At 42.1% G+C, this 23,775-nt stretch overlaps 8 protein-coding genes and 3 non-coding genes across 14 annotated transcripts; 4 read left to right on the forward strand and 7 right to left on the reverse strand.

Moving 5' to 3' along the window:
- Positions 1-636: 636 nt before the first annotated feature.
- On the reverse strand, positions 637-4,166 carry LOC135331486 (peroxisomal acyl-coenzyme A oxidase 1-like). 2 transcript variants are annotated; one of them, XM_064526664.1, is made up of 16 exons: positions 3,946-4,166; positions 3,688-3,844; positions 3,552-3,612; positions 3,406-3,499; positions 3,249-3,356; positions 3,081-3,200; positions 2,915-3,030; positions 2,691-2,860; positions 2,464-2,626; positions 2,187-2,249; positions 2,000-2,127; positions 1,784-1,951; positions 1,477-1,582; positions 1,134-1,280; positions 875-1,081; positions 637-819 (listed from the first exon to the last, which is right to left on the reverse strand). In XM_064526664.1, the coding sequence occupies exons 1-16, from the start codon at positions 4,085-4,087 to the stop codon at positions 757-759; spliced, it is 2,013 nt and encodes a 670-aa protein (XP_064382734.1). In that variant the 5' UTR covers positions 4,088-4,166; the 3' UTR covers positions 637-756. The 2 variants fall into 2 exon arrangements, with proteins under 2 accessions (XP_064382734.1, XP_064382736.1); XM_064526666.1 differs by having other exon boundaries at positions 3,688-3,737; positions 3,946-4,145.
- Positions 1,691-1,763, reverse strand: Trnak-uuu (transfer RNA lysine (anticodon UUU)). Its single transcript has one exon. It is a non-coding gene; the product is annotated as a tRNA-Lys (tRNA).
- A 250-nt stretch (positions 4,167-4,416) lies between the features above and the next one.
- On the reverse strand, positions 4,417-8,559 carry LOC135331485 (peroxisomal acyl-coenzyme A oxidase 1-like). Its single transcript, XM_064526663.1, has 16 exons — positions 8,415-8,559; positions 8,179-8,335; positions 7,156-7,216; positions 7,003-7,096; positions 6,841-6,948; positions 6,665-6,784; positions 6,499-6,614; positions 6,275-6,444; positions 6,047-6,209; positions 5,930-5,992; positions 5,745-5,872; positions 5,524-5,691; positions 5,197-5,302; positions 4,868-5,014; positions 4,606-4,816; positions 4,417-4,547 (listed from the first exon to the last, which is right to left on the reverse strand). Exons 1-16 carry the CDS (start codon positions 8,554-8,556, stop codon positions 4,489-4,491), a joined length of 2,013 nt encoding a protein of 670 aa, XP_064382733.1. The 5' UTR covers positions 8,557-8,559; the 3' UTR covers positions 4,417-4,488.
- Positions 5,431-5,503, reverse strand: Trnak-uuu (transfer RNA lysine (anticodon UUU)). The gene has a single exon. It is a non-coding gene; the product is annotated as a tRNA-Lys (tRNA).
- Positions 8,560-8,651: 92 nt separating the features above from the next.
- On the reverse strand, positions 8,652-11,835 carry LOC135331487 (peroxisomal acyl-coenzyme A oxidase 1-like). 2 transcript variants are annotated; one of them, XM_064526667.1, is made up of 16 exons: positions 11,636-11,835; positions 11,394-11,550; positions 11,273-11,333; positions 11,084-11,177; positions 10,928-11,035; positions 10,749-10,868; positions 10,584-10,699; positions 10,367-10,536; positions 10,136-10,298; positions 10,020-10,082; positions 9,790-9,917; positions 9,570-9,737; positions 9,348-9,453; positions 9,153-9,299; positions 8,894-9,100; positions 8,652-8,839 (listed from the first exon to the last, which is right to left on the reverse strand). In XM_064526667.1, exons 1-16 carry the CDS (start codon positions 11,763-11,765, stop codon positions 8,777-8,779), a joined length of 2,001 nt encoding a protein of 666 aa, XP_064382737.1. In that variant the 5' UTR covers positions 11,766-11,835; the 3' UTR covers positions 8,652-8,776. The 2 variants fall into 2 exon arrangements, with proteins under 2 accessions (XP_064382737.1, XP_064382738.1); XM_064526668.1 differs by lacking the exon at positions 11,273-11,333 and having other exon boundaries at positions 11,084-11,235.
- On the reverse strand, positions 9,477-9,549 carry Trnak-uuu (transfer RNA lysine (anticodon UUU)). The gene has a single exon. It is a non-coding gene; the product is annotated as a tRNA-Lys (tRNA).
- A 65-nt stretch (positions 11,836-11,900) lies between the features above and the next one.
- LOC135331497 (uncharacterized) lies at positions 11,901-13,466 on the forward strand. Its single transcript, XM_064526681.1, has 8 exons — positions 11,901-12,008; positions 12,083-12,233; positions 12,289-12,410; positions 12,466-12,548; positions 12,599-12,664; positions 12,722-12,779; positions 12,965-13,087; positions 13,297-13,466. Exons 1-8 carry the CDS (start codon positions 11,988-11,990, stop codon positions 13,357-13,359), a joined length of 687 nt encoding a protein of 228 aa, XP_064382751.1. The 5' UTR covers positions 11,901-11,987; the 3' UTR covers positions 13,360-13,466.
- On the reverse strand, positions 13,301-16,946 carry LOC135331488 (glutamate--cysteine ligase catalytic subunit-like). The gene is made up of 13 exons (XM_064526669.1): positions 16,800-16,946; positions 16,498-16,657; positions 16,321-16,393; positions 16,061-16,243; positions 15,865-15,923; positions 15,580-15,794; positions 15,174-15,290; positions 14,952-15,084; positions 14,765-14,877; positions 14,472-14,672; positions 14,114-14,284; positions 13,837-13,954; positions 13,301-13,698 (listed from the first exon to the last, which is right to left on the reverse strand). Exons 1-13 carry the CDS (start codon positions 16,944-16,946, stop codon positions 13,472-13,474), a joined length of 1,917 nt encoding a protein of 638 aa, XP_064382739.1. The 3' UTR covers positions 13,301-13,471.
- Positions 16,947-16,973: 27 nt separating this feature from the next.
- LOC135331493 (cytosolic acyl coenzyme A thioester hydrolase-like) lies at positions 16,974-19,214 on the forward strand. Its single transcript, XM_064526677.1, has 3 exons — positions 16,974-17,276; positions 17,766-18,634; positions 18,952-19,214. The coding sequence occupies exons 1-3, from the start codon at positions 17,087-17,089 to the stop codon at positions 19,159-19,161; spliced, it is 1,269 nt and encodes a 422-aa protein (XP_064382747.1). The 5' UTR covers positions 16,974-17,086; the 3' UTR covers positions 19,162-19,214.
- Positions 19,215-19,239: 25 nt separating this feature from the next.
- LOC135331492 (cytosolic acyl coenzyme A thioester hydrolase-like) lies at positions 19,240-21,602 on the forward strand. The gene is made up of 3 exons (XM_064526676.1): positions 19,240-19,481; positions 20,225-21,117; positions 21,353-21,602. The coding sequence occupies exons 1-3, from the start codon at positions 19,298-19,300 to the stop codon at positions 21,569-21,571; spliced, it is 1,296 nt and encodes a 431-aa protein (XP_064382746.1). The 5' UTR covers positions 19,240-19,297; the 3' UTR covers positions 21,572-21,602.
- On the forward strand, positions 19,287-23,726 carry LOC135331491 (cytosolic acyl coenzyme A thioester hydrolase-like). Of its 2 annotated transcripts, XM_064526674.1 has the most exons (4): positions 19,287-19,296; positions 21,704-21,909; positions 22,261-23,150; positions 23,421-23,726. In XM_064526674.1, the coding sequence occupies exons 2-4, from the start codon at positions 21,705-21,707 to the stop codon at positions 23,646-23,648; spliced, it is 1,323 nt and encodes a 440-aa protein (XP_064382744.1). In that variant the 5' UTR covers positions 19,287-19,296; position 21,704; the 3' UTR covers positions 23,649-23,726. The 2 variants fall into 2 exon arrangements, with proteins under 2 accessions (XP_064382744.1, XP_064382745.1); XM_064526675.1 differs by lacking the exons at positions 19,287-19,296; positions 21,704-21,909 and adding an exon at positions 21,988-22,148.
- The last annotated feature ends 49 nt before the right edge of the window (positions 23,727-23,775 follow it).

Genomic DNA, 23,775 nt, shown 5'->3' on the forward strand with positions numbered 1-23,775 from the left:
AGCTGTAGCAAGCAAAGATCCTTTGGTTGTGATGCCAATATCGGAGTCAGTATCAGAGCTTGAAAAGACAAAACCTGCAAATGACTTCATCACAGCTGAGCCAAGAAAGCGCTTAAACACTGGTCCAGGTGATGAGAGACGTCGAAACAAGTTCAAGGAGAAAAGCAAGAACTTAGAGAAAGTGGTTTCAGCTCCTCCTTTCAACCAAGGTGAAGGTGGAACAACCTAATACCTGTATACATGTAAATCTCTCTCTCAGTAAATTAATGTTTATAACCAATGTTGCACATACCTTACATAAGAGCACAGTTTTGTATGCGTAGAATTATATGCAGACAAAAACAACTGAGACATGTAGGAAGTACAGTTATGATTGTCTACACGTTTCCTATGATGTGATATGCTATGATATGATGCTATGATATGATGTGCTATGATAACATGTTTCCAGGTACGGCATTATTAGAATGTTTGGTGCTCACAAAATAATTACTATGCAAACTTTGATCAGTTCGCAAAAATAAAATCTAAACTGGTACACATGATCCTTGCCAGAATGCGTAAAGGGTCAAATTTTCTGCTGACTTGGCTCATTCGCAAAGGTTATTCAACTGCTAGAATACGGTATTATGTTCGTTGATTTTAACAACTTGATAGATAGTAACATGTTCTAATATAAGAAAGTATAAAAATAAAAAGTTCACACACACAGTGAACAAAAACCTAAGAATGACACTCTTATCAATACTAAAATGTTCATAGTTTTGCTTTTGTTGGTTTCAACATCCCTTTTAGATATTTCTCATAAACATCGTGTACCTGTGGACAGCAAACATTCATTAGCATGTAAATAATTTTTATCACTGAGGTATACCTTCTTCTTGTTTCTGGGTGCTCTCTGGGCCCACTTGTAGAGGTGTGTATAGACATCTCCATCATAGCGCCCGAGAGCAGAGTTGAGAATCTCATCTGGGAAGTCAAAGGCATCTACAAGAGGCACAGCTTCCTTCCTCACCGTGCTCAACAGAGAGTACAGTTGGTCTCTGGCTAGAGCAACTTGCTCACTGCTCATGTAGCCATCCTATGATATGGAAATGGGGTAAAACACTAGAAAAATAATTGTAGCAGCTTACAGTCATGAACTCCCCAGAATACTTGGTGATTCCAAACACACCATAGAGAGCACACAGTGCGTCCATCATGGCTCTGTTGCTGCCAGTCAAGTCACTGGACTGGACAGCACTGTAGAATGACTTCAGCACAACGTAGTGACAGTGGGCCTATATATGAAAAAATCATTGTATAAGTCTATAACCACACAATTAAACTATATATACCTACACCAAAGCTACAAATACAGAGCTCTTGAAACAATTGGTATTAAAGCTGTCACAAATCAAAGTTAATCACAAATCAAAGTTAACTAGCAAGACACACTAAATGAAGGACAAACCTCACTTTAAATGCATTACTTACATTTGAAGCAGTAACCCAGTCACAAGTGGACAAATTCCAAGCATCAGATTGAGATAAACTACTTCTTTTTCCTTCAGTAAGTCTTAAAGAAGCTATGGCTACCATCCTAGAGAGGGGGGGGGGTGTAAGTTAGTCAATAAGAGACTTGAATCATTGACCCTCAGGTCAGAACATTATCGGCAGCATTTTAACAACGCAAAAAAAAAAGGAAACTTGCCCAATAAGGGACTTGAACCCTTGACCCTCAGATTAAAAGTCTGATGCTCTACCAACTGAGCTAACCGGGCAGCTACACTAGCAACACTACCTTCTGGCTCGCTGTCTGTATGCCTCCAGTAGGACGTGTGGATCAAGAAACTGTTGAGCAGTTCTCACAGGAGACCTCTTCTGAAAAGTGTAGTTAGAGGCAAGATAAGCCACATTGTCTGCCAGCCCAGAGGAGGGAAGCTTTTGAGAGTACAGCTTGTTCAAGTATCTAAAAAGACAACAATGAACATTTTAACACTAACATTGATAATTATACCTGGCTGTTTGCAGGTAGAGTACTGTGTTTTCTCCCTCGACTGTCATAGCTGGTGCATACCTCACAAATATGCTAGGTAGTCCACTGGCAAGAGAGTAGCCATGTCCACCACAGGCTAAACGACAGAGCTAGATGTATAACAACAAAAATATATAACGATACTATAGCAACCTTGAAAAATTAATACCTCTATGCCTTCACAACACGAGTAACTGCAGAAAGCTTTTAAACCAGAGCTGGTGGCATGAAGCTGCAAATATGGGAGTATTAACAATACTATCGTATAGCGGGTTATTTTCGTATAGTGGAAATTTTCGTATATTTTGCATTAAAACTAAGAAATTATTCTACCGCAATAAATTCCACGTCACTACAAATATTTAAAATACGAAATATTTAAATGGGTAGTTTGTACGAAAATTTGCACCAACGAAGATTACCTGCTATATAGTATGAGTACAGACCTCGGGAAGAGAATCAAAGTTGCCATCCATAATTTCCGACTGAATTTGATAGTACGTTCGCATCATGTCGATACCACTTATGTTGAGTGCATAAGCTGTGGCTATGAGTGGCAGTAGCTTGAGTTGTTGGGTTTGATAATCCATCACCTGCACTTCAGGGCCACTGAATTTTAGCAATTTTAATAATTTTAGCCATATTGAACATTATGACCCAAATGTACTCTTACCCGGTAGAAGACTCTCCCTGCCTGCGGACCACACTGTATCGAGTGGCAATGGTGACTGCTCTGGCTAGTCCTTGCCCAGACGAGACGACAATGCTGGACCTGACACCCACCATGGTACCATAGGCTGCCTTGGCAACCGGTGGCTTCACAAACGTCCCATCTGGAAGAACCTATAGAAACAGCACAATTAATTTTGTGTGCACCAGAAAAGTTTACTATCTAACCTTTGAGTATTTCATGAACATTTGGTCTCGAGGAATGCGAACTTTGTCCATTCTCAAAAACCCATTGTCCATTCCAAAGAATCCATACTTGGGTCCAATATCACCGACCTCAATTCCTATAGATTCGTACAGGTTTGTGACTATGTACGCTGGGAAAGTGTAATACTTGGTAGTGGAGTGTGGTCCTCCAAGCTCCTCAGCTGGACGATGAAGGTGTGGGGTCCACGATCAACTCCCTTGATGATCAGCCTTGCCACTACCACAGTATGAGTGGCCGTGTGTCCCACTAGGAGTGGGATAAGTCTATGATCACCTCACACTAGACACAACTCACATGTTCCAGACCACCATTTTGTGGCAGTGAGAGTAGGAGAGTCCAAAACAAACTCCTGCCTTGAAGGGTCGTATGTAGCAATAGTCTCAAGCCCTCGAAGATAGGTGCCTAGGAAACAAACAACACATTACAATCAGTGTTGATAAAAGAAACATACCATGTCCAAGCTCAGTCTGTGCATAAGCACCGATGATCTTGTAGTCCTTTGCCAAAGGGAGCCATTTCTCCTGTTGCTCAGGAGTACCTTGTCCCTGGAGATTTGAAATAAACCATCAAACATTCTAAGGAAGTGAACCAGCTAACCTTGATCGTAGGGATGAACATATCCTGGTGTACGGAAATAGGCAGAACTTCTGTAATGGCTCTGGATTCATAAAAATCAACACACAATCAAAATACATAGACTATTAATCAAAATCCCCATATTAAACACACTTACCGCTTGAATATTTCTGACTCTACTGGATCAAAATCAAGCTCCTTCTTTTTCTGTACAAAACGAACACTTTTCTTCATTGCATCATCAAAAGATTCCTCTCTCGACATAAAATAAGTATCGGCCATGCTGAACACTGGGTCTTCCACAACCAAATCAACTACAAATGAAAACGCCCAACATTTATTATGGAATGCTCCAACATAAGCTCTAGCATGCAGGGCTAGGGACCAGAGATATTATTTATACAGGCTGGCTTACAGAGCTGTTTCCTTCTCTCTGATAACATCTCTCCGGCATCAACAAAGGTAGTCAGCTCAGAGATGTTGAGAGAGCTTGCCTCCCTCTCCCGACGCAGCTCTTCCACCATGAATCTTTCTGTTTTGTTCTGTCTTGCAGCCATTCTCCAGTGCAGTGCATGTACGTCTTCTTTAATATTTTGAGGTCAACACAGTCACCACGCCCCTTTTCAGTAGATCAATGACTATAATATCAGGAGTGAGTGCACTCGTATAGCGGGTATATTTTCGAGGGTATAAATTTTCGCGAATGGACCATTACAAAGGATTTCGCGGATTTTATTTTCTTGGTCTGAGTTCACCCTTTTGGCGCATGCGCACATCAACATGCAGCTGTACCTCCACACCGTTAGCAACACGCCTACTATTTATAAATTTTCGCGGTACAGGCTCAATCCGCGAAAACCGTGAACATTTATACCCTCGAAATATACCCGCTATACGGTATACTATGCACACACACACAACCATAGAAATAATAAAACATAATATGTGGGGCATGATATTAGAGTTTAGACTTTGTTTGCTTCAACATTCCTTTTAGATACTTCTCATAAACATCGTGTACCTGTGATGGCAATAATTATAATCATACACTCAGTAGAAGAATTGATGCATGTAGGTACCTTCTTCTTGTTTCTGGGTGCTCTCTGGGCCCACTTGTAGAGGTGTGTATAGACATCTCCATCATAGCGCCCGAGAGCAGAGTTGAGGATCTCGTCCGGGAAGTCAAAGGCATCTACAAGAGGCACAGCTTCCTTCCTCACCGTGCTCAACAGAGAGTACAGTTGGTCTCTGGCTAGAGCAGCTTGCTCACTGCTCATGTAGCCATCCTTCGATATGGTAATGGGTAAACACGAGAAAAAATAATTGTAGCAGCTTACAGTCATGAACTCTCCAGAATACTTGATGATTCCAAACACACCATAGAGAGCACACAGTGCGTCCATCATGGCTCTGTTGCTGCCAGTCAAGTCACTGGACTGGACAGCACTGTAGAATGACTTCAGCACAACATAGTGACAGTGGGCCTATGAAAAAATCATCGTGTACATCTCTAACCACACAATTAAACTATATACCATAACTACACTAGAGCTACAAATACAGAGCTCTCGAAACATTGGTATATTAAAGCTGTCACCAATTAAGGTTAACTAGCAAAACACACTAAATTGAAGGACAAGCCTCACTTTAAATGCATTACACTTACATTTGAAGCAGTAATCCAGTCACAAGTGGACGAATTCCAAGCATCAGATTGAGATAAACCACTTTTCTTTCCTTCAGTAAGTCTTAAAGAAGCTATGGCTACCATCCTAGAGGGGAAAAAATGTAGGTTAGTTGATAAGGGACTTAAATCATTGACCCTTAGGGTCTAATGCTCTACCAACTGAGAAAATTATCGGCAGCGATTTAACAACGCAATTAAAAAAAAAAGGAAACCTGCCCGATAAGGGACTTGAACCCTTGACCCTCAGATTAAAAGTCTGATGCTCTACCAACTGAGCTAACCGGGCAGCTACACTAGCAACGCTACCTTCTGGCTCGCTGTCTGTATGCCTCCAGTAGGACGTGCGGATCAAAAAACTGTTGAGCAGTTCTCACAGGAGACCTCTTCTGAAGAGTGTAGTTAGAGGCAAGATAAGCCACATTGTCTGCCAGCCCAGAGGAAGGAAGCTTCTGAGAGTACAGCTTGTTCAAATATCTAAAAAGACAACAACGAGCATTTTAACACTACATTGATAATAATTATTATACCTGGCTGTTTGCAGGTAGAGTACTGTGTTTTCTCCCTCATATGTCATAGCTGGTGCATACTTCACAAATATGCTAGGTAGTCCACTAGCAAGAGAGTAGCCATGTCCACCACAGGCTAAACGACAGAGCTACGCATAGCAACAAAAATACATAACGAATGCTAGCAACCTTGGAAAAATTAATACCTCTATGCCTTCACAACCAGAGTAACTGCAGAAAGCTTTCAAACCAGAGCTGGTGGCATGAAGCTGCAAATATGGGAGTATTAACAATACTATTCGATAAGAATGATGAGTACAGACCTCGGGAAGAGAATCAAAGTTGCCATCCATAATTTCCGACTGAATTTGATAGTACGTTCGCATCATGTCGATACCACTTATGTTGAGTGCATAAGCTGTGGCTATGAGTGGCAGTAGCTTGAGTTGTTGGGTTTGATAATCCATCACCTGTACTTCAGGACCACTGCATTTTAGCAATTTAGAATAATTTTAGCCTTGTTGAACATTAGAACCAAAATGCACCCTTACCCGGTAGAAGACTCTCCCTGCCTGCGGACCACACTGTATCGAGTGGCAATGGTGACTGCTCTTGATAGTCCTTGCCCAGACAAGATGACAATGCTGGACCTGACACCCACCATGGTACCATAGGCTGCCTTGGCAACCGGTGGCTTCACAAACGTCCCATCTGGAAGAACCTATAGAAACAGCACAATTAATTGTGTGTGCACCAGAAAAGTTTACTGTCTAACCTTTGAGTATTTCATGAACATTTGGTCTCGAGGAATGCGAACTTTGTCCATTCTCAAAAAACCATTGTCCATTCCAAAGTATCCATACTTGGGTCCAATATCACCAACCTCAATTCCTATAGATTCGTACAGGTTTGTGACTATGTACGCTGGGAAAGTGCAATACCTGGTAGTGGAGTGTGGTCCTTCAAGCTCCTCAGCTGGACGATGAAGGTGTGGGGTCCACGGTCAACTCCCTTGATGATCAACCTTGCAGTGACTACAGCATGAGTGGCCGTGTGTCCCACTAGTAGTGGGATAAGTCACAGTAACTATGATCACCTCACACTAGACACAACTCACATGTTCCAGGCCACCATTTTGTGGCAGTGAGAGTAGGAGAGTCCAAAACAAACTCCTGCCTTGAAGGGTCGTATGTAGCAATAGTTTCAAGCCCTCGAAGATAGGTGCCTAGGAAACAAACAACACATCACAATTAGTGTTAATAAAATCATTGAAACATACCATGTCCGAGCTCAGTCTGTGCATAAGCACCGATGATTTTGTAGTCCTTTGCCAAAGGGAGCCATTTCTCCTGTTGCTCAGGAGTACCTTGTCCCTGGGAGATTTGAAATAATTTTAAACCATCAAACATTCTAAGGAAGTGAACCAGCTAACCTTAATCGTAGGGATGAACATTCCCTGGTGTAAGGAAATAGGCAGCTCTTCTGTAATGGCTCTGGATTCATAAAAATCAACATACAATCATTAATCAAAATCCATATTAAACCATAGATTAAAGAGTTAGAGGGATAGGAAACGGTTGGTATCTCGAGTAACATCCGCGCTACGCTGCGGTTTAATCGAGGCCATCACAACAATATCTAATACACTCAGTGCATAATAAACTACAAGTAACTGTGCTTAGTCCGTGCAACTCACTTATATTTCAAGGTCTATACCTATTGTAGTAGTCATAACCAGCACGCTTACACGTTATATGTTCCAATAGCTCTAAAACAGCCTTGGGAACATATAACTTTATTGGAAAGTCTCTTTTTACTGGGTGTGGTCAGTCATTAGCAAGTACCGTATATCTTATCGGACACTTCTAATTACCCGGACACTCTTTTGGGCAATTTTCGTTGTTCTAATACAACGGACACTCCAGTACTTTAATATTACATTTGTTCTAAATATCCGGACAATACCTTGAAAAGTTGAGTTACCATTCATAGAGACGGCAAGTAAGACTTAGAGTGCAGCAGTTAGATAGCCTTTGAGTAGCTAGTTTTAGATAGCTAGTGCAACTATTCAGTCGTACCCTGTTCTATTAAACTTAGCTAGCTCGCATGCAGCTGCTTGCTTGTTCTAATTATTCCGGACACTTCGCATGCTCTATAAAAGTCTGTTCCAATTATACCCGGACAATTTCCAAAATAATTATTTTTTGCTGTCCGATAAATTAGAAGATATACGGTACTACACGTGGCTCATGGACTAGGCGTGTTATAAATTGCTGAAAGAGATGATGTCTCGAGGAAACACAGCTTTGGGAGTTACCCGGAAAAAAAGTTGCTTAATAGCCTCGTAACGCGGATAATTTTCGAGGCTCCACTGCAGATTCAATGTAAAATCATCACGTGCACCACTCCGTTTCCTATCCCTCTAACTCTTCAATCTATGATTAAACACACTTACTGTTTGAATATTTCTGACTCTACTGGATCAAAATCAAGCTCCTTCTTTTTCTGTACAAAACGAACACTTTTCTTCATTGCATCATCAAAAGATTCCTCTCTCGACATAAAATAAGTATCGGCCGTGCTGAACACTGGGTCTTCCACAACCAAATCAACTGCAAATAAAAATGCCAACAGTAAATTTTTAGCATGGAATGCTCCAACATTTATAAGATTATAATCAGGCAGGCTTACAGAGCTGTTTCCTTCTCTCTGATAACATCTCTCCACCATCAACAAAGGTAGTCAGCTCAGAGACGTTAAGAGAGCTTGCCTCCCTCTCCCGACGCAGCTCTTCCACCATGAATCTTTCTGTTTTGTTCTGTCTTGCAGCCATTCTTCAGTACAGTACAGTGTAGTCTGCTTATTTAAAAACCAAGAGGTCAACACAGACTAGTCACCACGCCCCTTCTTAGTAGGTAATGATATTCATTCAGGTATAAGAGGTATAACACACAATAGGAGCCCATAAATAAGAGAATTTCTTATTTATGGGCTCCTGATATTACTATGCACACACAACCATAGAAATAACAAAACATATGTGGGGCATGATATTAGAGTTTAGCCTTTGTTTGCTTCAACATTCCTTTTAGATACTTCTCATAAACATCGTGTACCTGTGATGGCAATAATTATAATCATACACTCAGTAGAAGAATTGATATACGTACCTTCTTCTTGTTTCTGGGTGCTCTCTGGGCCCACTTGTAGAGGTGTGTATAGACATCTCCATCATAGCGCCCGAGAGCAGAGTTGAGAGTCTCATCTGGGAAGTCAAAGGCATCTACAAGAGGCACAGCTTCCTTCCTCACCGTGCTCAACAGAGAGTACAGTTGGTCTCTGGCTAGAGCAACTTGCTCACTGCTCATGTAGCCATCCTGTGATATGGAAATGGTGTAAGCACGAGAAAAAATAATTGTAGCAGCTTACAGTCATGAACTCCCCAGAATACTTGGTGATTCCAAACACACCATAGAGAGCACACAGTGCGTCCATCATGGCTCTGTTGCTGCCAGTCAAGTCACTGGACTGGACAGCACTGTAGAATGACTTCAGCACAACATAGTGACAGTGGGCCTATGAAAAAATATCACAATAAAATGTTCATTCCAGGATAAAAATTACATTTGAAGCAGTGATCCAGTCACAAGTGGATGAACTCCAGGCATCAGATTGAGATAAACCACTTCTCTTTCCATTCTCAAATCTTGTAACTGCTATGGCTACCATCCTAAAAATAAAAAAAAGAAAACCCGCCCGATAAGGGACTTGAACCCTTGACCCTCAGATTAAAAGTCTGATGCTCTACCAACTGAGCTAACCAGGCAGCTACTCTAGCAACACTACCTTCTGGCTCGCTGTCTGTATGCCTCCAGTAGGACGTGTGGATCAAGAAACTGTTGAGCAGTTCTCACAGGAGACCTCTTCTGAAGAGTGTAGTTAGAGGCAAGATAAGCCACATTGTCTGCCAGCCCAGAGGAAGGAAGCTTCTGAGAGTACAGCTTGTTTAAGTATCTAAAAAGACAATAATGAGTGTATAACCAGCATTGATTAAAGTGAACAATACCTGGCTGTTTGCAGATAGAGTACTGTGTTTTCTCCCTCGTATGTCATAGCTGGTGCATATTGAACAAATATGTGAGGTATTCCACTAGCAAGAGAGTAGCCATGTCCACCACAGGCCAAACGACAGAGCTACACACAGACAGGCAAGATGTCAAACAGTTATGTACAAAAATGACAGGCATAAAAAATTATATACATACTGTACAACTTTACTTCAACTTGACCACATACCTCTATTCCCTGAGCAGCAGCGAAGCTACAGAAAGCCTTCAAACCAGAACTGGTGGCATGAAGCTGTATAATGGTTGTGAATACACGTGTACGGTTAGATATCCAGAAATACACACCTCAGGTAGAGAGCTGAAATTTCCCTCCATGATTTCTGATTGAATTTGCATGTACATTCTCAGCATAAATTGACCAGTTGATATGAGTGCATAAGCTGTGGCTATGAGTGGCAGTAGCTTGTGCTGTTGGGTTTGATAATCCATCACCTGCACTTCAGGACCACTGCATATTGATAGGGGATTAGTTTTGGAAGTTTACGTTTACCAGAGGATCCAAACGTATACTCTTACCCGGTAGAAGACTCTCCCTGCCTGCGGACCACACTGTATCGAGTGGCAATGGTGACTGCTCTGGCTAGTCCTCTTCCACTGTAGATAACAATACCACATCTGATACCCACCATGGTACCATAGGCTGCCTTAGCTACCGGTGGCTTCACAAACGTCCCATCTGGAAGAACCTACATAAACAACACTAATTCAGTACCAAAGAATCTTATTGCCTAACCTTGGAATATTTCATGAGCATTTGGTCTCGTGGAATACGAATTTTGTCCATTCTCAAAAAACCATTGTCCATTCCAAAGTATCCATACTTGGGTCCAATATCACCAACCTCAATTCCTAAGCGATGCTACACTGAATGTAGATTAATTTTATCGGAATTACATACCTGGTAGTGGAGTGTGGTCCTCCAAGCTCCTCAGCTGAACGATGAAGCTGTGGGGTCCACGGTCAACTCCCTTGATGATCAGCCTTGCCACTACCACAGTATGAGTGGCCGTGTGTCCCACTAGTAGTGGGATAAGTCACAGTAACTATGATCACCTCACACTAGACACAATTACTCACATGATCCAGGCCACCATTTTGTGGCAGTGAGAGTAGGAGAGTCCAAAACAAACTCCTGCCTTGAAGGGTCGTATGTAGCAATAGTCTCAAGCCCTCGAAGATAGGTGCCTAGGAAACAAACAACTCATTACTGTTAATAATGTCATTGAAGCATACCATGTCCGAGCTCAGTCTGTGCATAAGCACCGATGATCTTGTAGTCTTTTGCTAAAGAGAGCCACTTTTCCTGTTGCTCAGGAGTACCTTGTCCCTGGATAGTTGGTATGAAGGCCTCAACATTTAATACGAATTGGGTGGCACCGGCTAACCTAGATGAGGAATAAATAAGACACAGTGATGACTAACCTGGAGGGTAGGGATGAACATAGACTCATGCAAGGCAATCGGTAGGTCCTCTGTAATTGCGCTGGGTATAAATAGAGAAGGGTGCTGTTTAGATTGTCTATGCAATAGTTTTACGACTTACTCTTTGAAGACACGAGACTCAAAAGGATCCAAAGCAAGCTCTTTCTTTCTTTGGACATAGCGAACGCTTTTCTTCATCGAATCATCAAAAGATTCCTCCCTCGACATGAAGTATGAGTTAGCCATGCTGAACACAGGGTCTTCTATCACTTTTGGATCTGCACTCATAGATTTAATGGCAGTGATTTACTAACTACTATATTATAGTCAAAGAAAAGTGGGTTTTAATAGCAGTGAGCTTACAAGTTCCTCTTCTCTTCTCTGAAAACATCTCTCCCCCATCAACAAAGGTAGTCAGCTCAGAGATGTTGAGAGAGCTTGCCTCCCTCTCCCGACGCAGCTCTTCCACCATGAATCGTTTTGCAGCAGCCATTCTCTAGCTCTAGCTAGCTCTTTTGACTTCTTTGACAACAAAAGTACAAAACAGCTTGACCTCTGAGGCAACGCCCACCACATGATTATTTTAGCGAGGTCAGATGTCGTTGTCATGGATACATAATTATAAACATGGTGGGCCTCATTAAAAAAATGTAAACATCCAGTCTTGAAGGGTGTGTGTAGATTCAGCTCAGGAAAAAGAATCACTGGGACAAGTATGACTGAAAGTGAGCCTCATGTAAGTATAAGGCATCTCTGTTTTTTCTAGGCTTCAAATTTTATAGAGCTAGCTACTATAATCTTTGCACACAGATTGGCAACGATGGGAGTGGTAGACTGTCCCAAACTCCTGATCACACTAAGACTCAGTCTATAACCAGACTCCCTGGAGGCTCAGCACTCCCCAGGAGCAGTCGAGGGTTCTCACGAAAACTACAAGACATGATCAAAAAACAAAGAACAAGTATGTTGTCGCTCAGGGCCCACTAGCATTGTGGCTGTTGCAATTTTATTCACAGGTATAGATAATGACCTTGTAACTAGTGATACCAAGGGAAAGTTTGAGCCACGAAATTGGAAACAACTGTCAGACAGGGAACTTTCCAAGCTGTCACTCATGGAAAGAAGCAGATATCTGGCAGTAAGTTCAATAGTTTAGCTACTGTAAGGACTGTGTCTTTACTGTTTGTTAATAGTATGAGCCTACACCAAAAGAGATGGTGGAAAAATGTCAAGAATCACGAAAAAGAGTTAGAGTAAATAGAGAAAGTGAGAGAGCGTAAGTTCTTTAGTTAGTGAGTATTCTATTTGTTATTGTATCTGTTACAGATTGAGGCCATCTATTGGAGAGGCTATTGAGTATGAACGTAACAATGAACTCGTTGGGCAACTCAAGTAAGCGATCCAGATCCATGCATCCCTCGATACAACTGCCCCTCTTTACTTTTACAGATCTGCCGAAGCAAGGCAACGAATCAGATACTCAAGAATGCAGTACCAATGCTATAGGGTAAGTGAGTCATGCCACTGGGCGTGAGAGTTTATGTTCATTGTTGAGCAGTTATTTGTAATTATAGTGCTAAGTTCGAATGCTTTCCTCGTAATGTTAGAATACATAGGATTGGTTGGTTGTGTTATTATAGTAAGGCTGTTAATATTTAATATTTAGGTATGACCACTGTTTAACTTTTGTAGGAGGAGGAGCTGGCTCACTTGATCTCCTCTCAACCGTCCGCCATTGAGGCTGTGAGGTTGCAGAGCTTCATTGCTCCAGTGACCAGTGGGAGACAAATGCCAGATACCCTCAACCAACATCAGGTTTGTACTTCAACTATATAACTCGGGTTATACAGTAACCACAGCGCTATGAAATGTACCATCAAACCAGAGGAGGTAGGACACGCATCACATGACGTGTGCCTCAGTAATTAACAATCCAGGGCTATACTTATGTGCTGTACATGCAGTAATTATGCAATGCTCACTTATCACGGTCACCCTATAATATTATACCCTCACACACGCAGAGAATCAGATGTGAGACTATTCTGGAAGACGAGAAAGGACTTACAATAAACAGAACACAGTAGCTATTATCATGACAAGTCTTTCTTTGCTAATAGTAACATCAATTACATGTATGTATTAATGTTTACTGCTTCGGTCCAGTACTTAAAAAAAGTTTTGCTAACGGAAATTGAATCATTTTTCTGCTTTGGGAGGAGGACAGTCCAGTACTTTGTACTTGTCAGGAGATTTGGAGACTAGGTTCCCAGTGACCTCCGGACATGGCTTCTCTCCATTAGAGATCATCTTCATCTCCTTGTACAGATCATACGTGATCTTCTCACTAACCACAGAGTCTTGCTTGTAGTCGGGGTGGGAGGAGACAAACTTGCGGGTCCAGCTAGCTGTCGTCATCAGCTCTCCTGAGCAAAACAAACAAACACAGTATAATTACAGCTTTAAGAAATAGTATGCCATAATTATTCTATAAAAGTAAGCCTGTATCCGTTGTGAACCTAATTTAGAGTAATTAGTAAAACAGTTACAAACTTGTTGGGTACCTGATGCTTTCTTTGATATGAATCTGAGGTAGTTGAGCACAGTGCAGCGAGTGTCCACATCCATCTCCACACTGTTGACGTACATTCTCACCAGGGGAATGAGCCCGGGAAATTCATCCTGTGTGTGTGTGTGGGTGTAGGTGGCATGGGTATATATAGCTAGTGTACAGTGTACAGTGAATGTCCTATAATAGAATATGTCAACAAAAGGACAGTGGTTTCAACCATAAAACGCAAGGACAACCACACAATATTGTATATGTAGAGATGTGCTCACCTTTCCATTGATGATAGTGTTAATGCTCATCTCAGTGTACTCATGATCATGTGACTGTGGAGGGTGGTCTTTGGCCTCTTCCTCGTCTTCTGGGACCACACTCTTACGGAAGTAGAACTTTTGAGAGTTGACAGCATCTCTGAGCTGAGATCGCCGCATGTTCTCCTCAGCCTGCACAGAAGAAAATGAATGTTGTTAGTACTACATGTGTATCATTATAGATGGTACGTATAATTATACAGTCAAATTGCAAACTAGATAATGTGCAGCCATGAATAGTTGCAGAGTGGTAGAGGTATTCATCTAAACAAGCTACATAATGATAGCACGTTATAGAGATAGTTAAGGTGGTGCTCACCTTGGACATTGGGATATAGAAGTTGAGTTGGAACGAGAGAATGGCTCTTGACACAAGAACCACAAACACAACGAATGCCGCATTCTCAATGTCAGTCAGGGAGAGATCGAGTGGTCTGAACTCCACCCTCCATCCGATGGGAGAGTCGTGGGACGGGGGAGGCTTGAATCTCATTGACTGCCAGTTGGTCGACTGAATGTTCTGTAGTGTGTGTGTACGTGAAATACTGACAAGTGAAATAAACATTTCAGCTAGAAGCTATAATTTGAAGATAATACAAGCAATGCAATTACCTCAAAGTGATCCGTCTCACTGTCAGAGCTTTGCTTGAGCTTCTCAGCAAATAAGGAGATAGGATCTCTTACGAACAAATGAGCAATGTGCTGTGCAAGCAAATCATCCACACCTGTACATGTATGAAAAACGTACATATCATAAGAACGTCCAGAGCACATCTGCTGTGACAGTATGCATACATACCGCCTTTTTTGAGTGTTTCAAAGGCCTCCTTGTTGTAGACAACTTCTTTATCGTTGTAGTCTTTGTTGGCTAGATAACAGTCGATGGAAGAGTAGCGTGATTTGGGAATTACATAACGGTCTTCCTTCAATGGCTGAAAAGTAAAATTAGTGAGTGAGGAGATAACAAACTAACTCCTATAAGAGAACCAAAAGTGAGACACCAGATGACACATACACACACCTTTAATCCTCTCTCCTCTTCTGTCCTGTCATCTACAGATGCCTCGATGATATTCATGCGACTATCCAAGTCTGACAGCATCCCACGATAGATACAAGACGAAGCTGCCAGGGAGGCCTACAAGAACAGGTATTTAGTTATGAGCCTAAAGATTTTATCACATTTTCAGGCTCAGTTGCTATACCCCATTCTTACCTACCTTAAAGTGACATATTTTCGCTGGTATTAATATTATTTTATCAAAATTGCAAAGATTTGTACTCGCGGATAATTGGATTAAAGTATATGCGAGATTTTATTTTTTTAATTACAAACGCTATGATTTCACAACTTTAGCAGCAGCAAAAATTAATGTGCAAACAGTGAAATCGCAGAAAAGTAGTCTATAATGCAACCAACCACCTACTAGAATTGGACAGATGACTGACAATTGATCGTAGAGGTGTCTGCCTTCATCAACATCACAGGCTTGGAATGTGACCTGTAAACATGACAACCCCATTCCAAAACCCATACAATCCATGTAGATATGATCCGGCAGGGCTCCCCTGGCAGCAGTGCCCCTGACATCAGTGGGGAACTCCTCTACAAATGGAGAGGGGGTGTGCTTGTCCTTGAACACTGAGAGAGGATACAATAAAGTAGTTATAGTTAGTCATTCCGATAGGAAAGTAAAGTAAATTGACTTTACCTGGAACATTGATGGCAGGATTGTCACCCCTCCTCTCTCGGATGTTTCGTGTTAGAGTTCTACATGGACAAATTTGTTAACCTACTCCTGCCTGAGGGTAAATCAGGTAAATATATAGATCTACCGCTAAAAAAGTGGGGGTTATAAAATTCTAAGCAGTTAGTAAATCAAGCAAACATGAATTCCTCCACTTCACCTGTATCTTGGATGCCCTGACCAAATGGCACTGTCAGGAAAGAATAAAGAGAGAGAGGCAGCGTTGTCCTCTTTAGGGTCATGCTCAGGGGTCGTGAACCCTGGACAGCCAAAACGAGCAAAGCCGGTCAGGCTCATTGCTTCAGTGCCTGTGCCCTCAAGCATCTCAGCCAGCTGCTGACGTCTGTACACCAATGAAAAGGGGCCAATGAAAAGGGGAGACTCAATACAGTAGAATTGTATATCAGCGAAAATATTCACCTTAGTTTCAAATTTGATTCCACTATGTTAAAGTGAAGGTAGCAACCGCCATATGGAGTGGCACCAGGAGTACCTGTAAGTCAGAGTAAGCGATCAGTTTGTGTGGGTGTTGCATTGAAACCACAATTATAGTGTATATAGTGTTGTATACACTCAGCAAATTACACACAGACATACCTTCGATCATGAAGCTGGCATACTCTGGCCTCCATTTGCTCTGGTGGTGAACAGGGTCACTGTTTTCTGGCACTTGTAGAGTGTTTAAAATATGGGGGCCCATTAAGCTCAACTGAACCCTCTCAGTCTTGTCATCAAACTTTAGGAGCGTGTACTCCACCTGTGTACGTGGACAAATAGCATACACATACGCTGGCAATTTATAACTAGTGTGGCAGAGCAAAGTGCATGTATACATGTCACTATCATGTCCCATACACAACAAACCACATGGAAATGTGTTCACTTTCGATTTGTAATACCTCATCTCCCCATTTGAGAGTGTCCTTCCTGTCTTTATGCTTGTGATAGAGCGACAGGAACTGTTGAATCCCAACCTTGTGAACTATGTGTGCATTCTTCTTTGTCTCTGGCCAAGAGAGCGGCCTCCCTTCTGACAAGAGTCCCATCTTTTAGCTTTTTTTATCAACTCGTATCTAGTCTATCTCTGCAATGATCCTTTACCAGGCTTTGTGGTAACTTCTTCTTTAACCTCAGGCTGCATGATGGATATTAAAATCTAGGAGGACTCTAGGAGGATCTAGGATCAATGGCTGTTCAGTTTGAAGCAAGACTATATACCTCACTTTGTACTTACAGATTGAGGCCTGTCAGAACACTCCAGAGAGCAGCAGTCTTGTGCAGAAATGTGAGCAACAGAAGCTACTCAAGAGGAGTGCAGGTGATGGGTCCGGGTGATTGCTGGAGATTTCGTTCAGCTTCCTTGTCTTCATTCAAAGGTGAATACTAAACCAAACTATGCAATAGCTTGTTTTTGTATGTATGTATCTAATTACGCTATTAATTAGTGCTGTGTTGTATACAGTTCAGTTGTGCATGTGGTTGGCCATGACATTAATTGTGGTACAAGAGTTCATTGGTGGTACATAGCTTGTATCCTTACCTATGGAATTGTAAAAGTAGCTCGTGTCGAGGTTATAGAATGAACTCTAGGGTACAGGGCCTAGGGTACAGGGAGGTGTAGATTTTATGTTCAGTCAAGTATCGGTTGCTACTACAGAGGATTTCAGGTTGGTTGGCAGAAGTTAAAAGTTGAAGTGCAGTCAACCATGACCACTAGTAGAAACACACGTGTGGTCATGGTTGAGTGCATTTCAACTTTTAACTTCTGCCAACCAACCTGAAATCCTCTGTATACTATCAGTTACAATTTATACACTTGCATAGTAATTATAACACCTTCTTGGCTTCTAATTCGTTACGTACAGGATTGAGAAAGTATTCCTTTTCTCCTCAACCTGCCCTCCCATCGACAGTCGCTTTTGAGCTGAGTCGCATAATGACACCCGAGGATACCAATGTGGCGGGCAATGTCCACGGGGGCACCATTTTGAATTTAATAGAACGTGCTGGTTTCATTGTTTCTACTCGGCATTGCAATAGACAAGTTGGGAATACGGAAGAGGCTCTGACGTCTGCTTTAGTTCGTCTAGAGCACATGGATTTCTACAAGCCGATGTTTGTTGGAGAGGTAGCACGATTACAGGCAGCTGTGACTTACACTTCGTCTCGTTCGATAGAGGTCACTGTGGACGTATGGGCTGACAATATAGTCACTGGAGAGAGGAGGCTAACAAACACTGCTCACCTCTGGTATGTTGCCATACCAGCAAGCATTTTAGAGCAAGAAGCTTATCAAGAATTACGCACACATATTCGACCTGTCCCACAACTCAAAGGACTCTCTAAAAAACAGATGGAGGAAGGAGTAAAAAGATACAAACGACAGAAATCCAGTCGATTAAAACAGTCTGTAAATGCAGAAGCTTACGGTCAGTACCAAGATTTTGCCCAAACCTTGAGAGATGTCGAACCACACACAGTGTTAGCTTCACAAATCACCCTTACAAATCTAGTGTTGCCCTCTGACTGTAATGTGTATGATCACCTGACTGGAGGCTCCCTCATGAAGATGATGGACAATGCAGCCACCGTATGCACTGAGAAGCACTGTTTGGGCAGGGTGGTGACTGCTTGCATTGATGAGATCAACTTCAACATACCTATCAATAGTGGACAGATGGTGTTTGTGACAGCCAGACTGGTGTACATCAGTAAAAAATCAATGGAGGTTGAGGTGAGTTATTCTTCCCTTATTCTTCCCAAACAATCTTTAGCTGTCCCATGTGAAATTTGTAGTCTTGAATGCTTTGTTGAAGTTTCTCTGCTAAATACAGTGGAACCTCTGTTAACAACCACCTCCGAATAAAGGCCAGCTGCTATATACCGGCCAGGCACTCAGGTCCCAAATGAACAGTTTGTGTACAAAACAACCTCTCAACAAAGGCCACCTCTGTATAAAGGCCAAAACATTGTTCCCCAAAGGTGTCCGTTATATAGAGGAGTTCCACTGTATTTTTAATATTGGTCTCATTACAATGCTATGTACTACAGGTGACTACAGAGGCTGAGGGACTATCCAACACACGCTATGTGACTAATACCGCCTATTTTGCGTTTGTCTCTCTGGGCGAAGACCTCAGTGCTCGGCCAGTGCCCCCCTTGGTGCTCAAGAGTGAGGAAAAGAAGAGTCGATTCCAAGAAGGAAATAAACGTTATGAGACTAGAAAGAAAATTAGAATGGACACTCACACCAAAACCTAATTTATTTTTGTTCTTGTATCAAAACTCATAGCCATAATTAATTCTTCCCGCGCCGCTATTAGTAAGTAGGGGAAAGGTCGTCTATTAAAATAATAATGTAGGAAGAAGAAGAGTTTTATAGTCTCTGAGATCGAGAATGGCGTATGTTCTCAAGCCAAGACTACTTATCTCCTTGTCCTATCGAAGGGCAGATGCAGCCAATGGTTTTAGTGCGACTAGGAGGTCTCTGATGACCAAAATAAGCATGAACTACAACTCATCAAGGCTGATAGCCCCTCCTCGACCTCTAGTTTTTACTGAAATTGCCTTTTATAATAAAAGTAAGTAAAGTTAATTATAAAGTGGCAAACACTGCAAACGCTATTATATTACTAATATTAAAGATAGCGTAGTTTAATAAAGACAGAACCTAATCTACCTATACATCTATAAACAGGGCAAGTTGAAACTTAAGTTTCACAGAAACCGGGCGATGCCCCAACTTGGTTGTGTACTTGATATATTAAAAATTTAGGGAAATCACTAACTGATTTGTAAAGAAAAGTCCCCTGAGATGGAATCAAACCCACGCCTAATCTATTATCTAATCTACTAAGCCACCACCCTAACCACTAAGCCACACCTATACACAGGGGAAGGTTCTTGAAAAGCTTAGTACAAATGCTTGCAGCGATTTGACTGGCTGTACATGATATTATTTTTTGAGGGGAGGGGGGCAAGTCCATGCCTAGAGAGGTTCAAAGAGAGTCTGCTGAAAAATGGTTATCAGTTCAGTTTGCTTTTACATGTTACCTAGACAGTACAGTCCGTGGATCTATACTGTGTAACGGACACCTTTGGGGAGCAATGTTTTTTATACATAGGTGGCCTTTTATTTTTTGAGGTGCTGTTTTATACACACCTGTAATAAAGTGCAAAAGAGAATACTCTTGCTTGGTGCAAGTTTAGGCTTTTATTATATTGTGGTTTTGCTGTAGGGCAATTTTCTGTTGCAAGTGAACTGTACACACTGTATTGTATTGTACCTACTGTTTGTAACATTTTACTCTCTATCTCTCTACAGGGCAGAGGATAAGAAGCGCTTCATCATTGCCCACACACCCTGCCCTCCCATCAATAGTCCCCTTCGAGCTGAGCCGATTTATGATGCCTGATGACACTAATATCAATGGTAATGTTCATGGAGGCACCATCCTGAAGCTGATCGAGCAAGCTGGATTTATTGTCTCCACTCGACATTGTAACCGTGTGGAAGATGGTGAGAAAAAGGGAGAGCAATTGATAACTGCTTTAGTCCGTCTAGAACGAATGGATTTTCACAAGCCAATGTTTGTTGGAGAGGTAGCACAGTTACAGGCAGCTGTGACTTACACTTCATCTCAATCGATAGAGGTCACTGTGGACGTATGGGCTGACAATATAGTCACTGGAGAGAGGAGGTTAACAAACACTGCTCATCTCTGGTACGTTGCTGTGCCGGCCAACATTTTAGAGCAAGGATTCAAAGGAGCTAAACAAGACTTGAGTGCCAGCATCTGTCCTGTACCACAGCTCAAAGGACAAACCAAAAAGCAGATGGAAGAAGGAGCTAAAAGATATGAGCTGCTGCAAAAATCTATTCGATCAAATCAATCTAATGGTCAGGGATCCTCTCAGTACCAAGATTTTGTCCAGATTCCAAGAGATACAGAACCTCACACTGTACTGAGCTCACAGGCAACTTTGGCCAACATAGTTCAGCCCTCCGAATGCACAGTATCTGGTCACCTGACTGGAGGCTCTCTCATGAAGATGATGGATAATGCAGCGGGCATTTGTGCGGCTAGACACTGTATGGGGAGAGTGGTGACTGCTTGTATTGATGAGATCGACTTCCATGCTCCCATCACTAATGGACAAATGGTGTTTGTGACAGCCAGACTAGTGTACACCAGCAACAAGTCCATGGAGGTTGAGGTGGGTTTAATAGGAAACACTTCTTGTGCTGTGTTAGTTAGTCAATGGGTTTGGTTTTATATATCTATCGATATGGAGGCATAATTATACAAAGCTATGCTTGAGAATGTTTTAACCAACACACAAACACTCCTTACTAACTCCTGTACCAGTCATCACAGGAGATCCAGAATATTTGTTTTATATGTTAATAATTATTGTTGATTATTGCCATTATCTTGAACACCCCTTGCAGGTGACTACAGAGTCTGAGGGATTGACCAACAAGAGACGGGTGACTAACACTGCCTACTTCACGTTTGTCTCTCTGGGCAAAGACCTCAGTGCTCGGCCAGTGCCCCCCTTGGTGCTCAAGAATGAGGAAGAGAAGACTCGATTCCAAGAAGGAAATAAACGTTATGAGACTAAAAAGAAAATTAGAATGGACACTCAAACCAAAACTCAAGCTAGCTAGCTCATAGGCATAATTATTGTCGCTTTACAGCTCACAGAGCCCCTCCCACCCACACAAGTTTGCTAGTGAAATTAGGGGAAAGGTCGTCTTTACTATAGGAGTCCCTGAGATCGAGATCGAGATCGAGAATGCAATGGCGTGTGTTCTCAAGCCAAGACTACTTATCTCCGGCTCCTTGTCCTATCGAAGGGCAGATGCAGCCAATGGTTTCAGTGCGATTAGGAAGTCTTTGATGACCAAAAGAAGCATGAGCTACAGAAGTTTCTACTCATCAAGGCTGACAGCCCCTCCTCTAGTTTTTACTGCACTCGCTTTGCCTTTTCTTAATAAAGTTAAAGGTGAGTAATTGTTTCTAGGTTGCAAACGCTGCAAACGCTATGATCTGACAATAATAATTATTTTTATTATTATACAGCTTCTGTTTGCTGGGTTGTATCATGTGCATGCTCTAATTGGCCAGGAAGTGTAAAAGTAATTATCTACAGCTAGCTAGCTACAGTTGACGTACATGTAGTATAGAACATGGCCTCCGAAAGAAAGAGAGTACTAGAGAAATCAGAAGAAAATATGCCCCAAAGTAAATCTAATAGTAGAACTGACATTGTTTCAGATCTAAACTTTTTATGAGCTACTGTATTGTCTAGTACTATCAGTTTGTAACATTTTACATACCCTCTCTCTCTCTACAGGACAGAGGATAAGAAGCGCTTCATCATTGCCCACACACCCTGCCCTCCCATCAATAGTCCCCTTCGAGCTGAGCCGAATTATGATGCCTGATGACACTAACGTCAGTGGTAATGTTCATGGAGGCACCATCCTGAAGCTGATCGAGCAAGCTGGATTTATTGTCTCCACTCGACATTGTAACCGTGTGGAAGATGGTGAGAAGAAGGGAGAGCAATTGATAACTGCTTTAGTCCGTCTAGAACGAATGGATTTTCACAAGCCGATGTTTGTTGGAGAAGTGGCACAGTTACAGGCAGCTGTGACTTACACTTCATCTCAATCGATAGAGGTCACTGTAGACGTATGGGCTGACAATATAGTCACTGGAGAGAGGAGGCTAACAAACACTGCTCACCTCTGGTACGTTGCTGTGCCGGCCAACATTTTTGATCAAGGATTCAAAGGAGCTGAACAAGACTTGAGTGCAAACATTCGACCTGTCCCACAGCTCAAAGGACTGACCAAAGAGCAGATGGAAGAAGGAGCGAAAAGATACGAGCTGCAAAAATCTATTCGACTAAATCAATCCAATGGTCAGGGATCTTGTCAGTACCAAGATTTTGTCCAGGGTCCAAGAGATACAGAACCTCACACTATACTGAGCTCACAGACAACTCTGGCCAACCTAGTTCAGCCCTCCGATTGCACAGCATCTGGTCACCTGACTGGAGGCTCTCTCATGAAGATGATGGATAATGCAGCGGGCATTTGTGCGGCTAGGCACTGTATGGGGAGAGTGGTGACTGCTTGTATTGATGAGATCGACTTCCATGCTCCCATCACTAATGGACAGATGGTGTTTGTGACAGCCAGACTAGTGTACACCAGCAACAAGTCCATGGAGGTTGAGGTGGGTTTAATGGGAAACACTTCCTGTACTTTGTTAGTCAATGGAGTTGTGGCTTTAAATTGTACACGTGTGGAGGTGTATAGCACTTTATACGAAGTCATGCTTAAGGTCCCAACTTGAGAATGTTTTAACCAACACACAAACACTCCTTACTATATAACTCTACCCAGCCATCATGGAGATCCAGAATATTTGTAATCTCTATGTCCTAATTTTATACGTTTATTGTTGTTAGTACAAATTAATTGGCCGTTGTCTTACCCCTTGCAGGTGACTACAGAGTCTGAGGGATTGACCAACAAGAGACGGGTGACCAACACTGCCTACTTCACGTTTGTCTCTCTGGGCGAAGACCTCGGTGCTCGGCCAGTGCCCCCCTTGGTGCTCAAGACTGAGGAAGAGAAGACTCGATTCCAAGAAGGAAAGAAACGATACGATGCCAGGAAGAAACTTAGAATAGAAAAACTTCAGAAACTGACTGATCAGAACCAAGCCTAACAAATCTCAGTTTATCAGAAGCACCTGGTTTTATATTCAAGTGTATCATCATTGGAATTTATGATCTTATTATAATTATACAGAGACATTCTCGTCATACAATTAAGCTTTTATATAAGCTTTGTAT

This window comes from Halichondria panicea, chromosome 2 (genome assembly GCF_963675165.1).
Source record: "Halichondria panicea chromosome 2, odHalPani1.1, whole genome shotgun sequence".
In the NCBI taxonomy this organism is placed as follows: domain Eukaryota; kingdom Metazoa; phylum Porifera; class Demospongiae; order Suberitida; family Halichondriidae; genus Halichondria; species Halichondria panicea.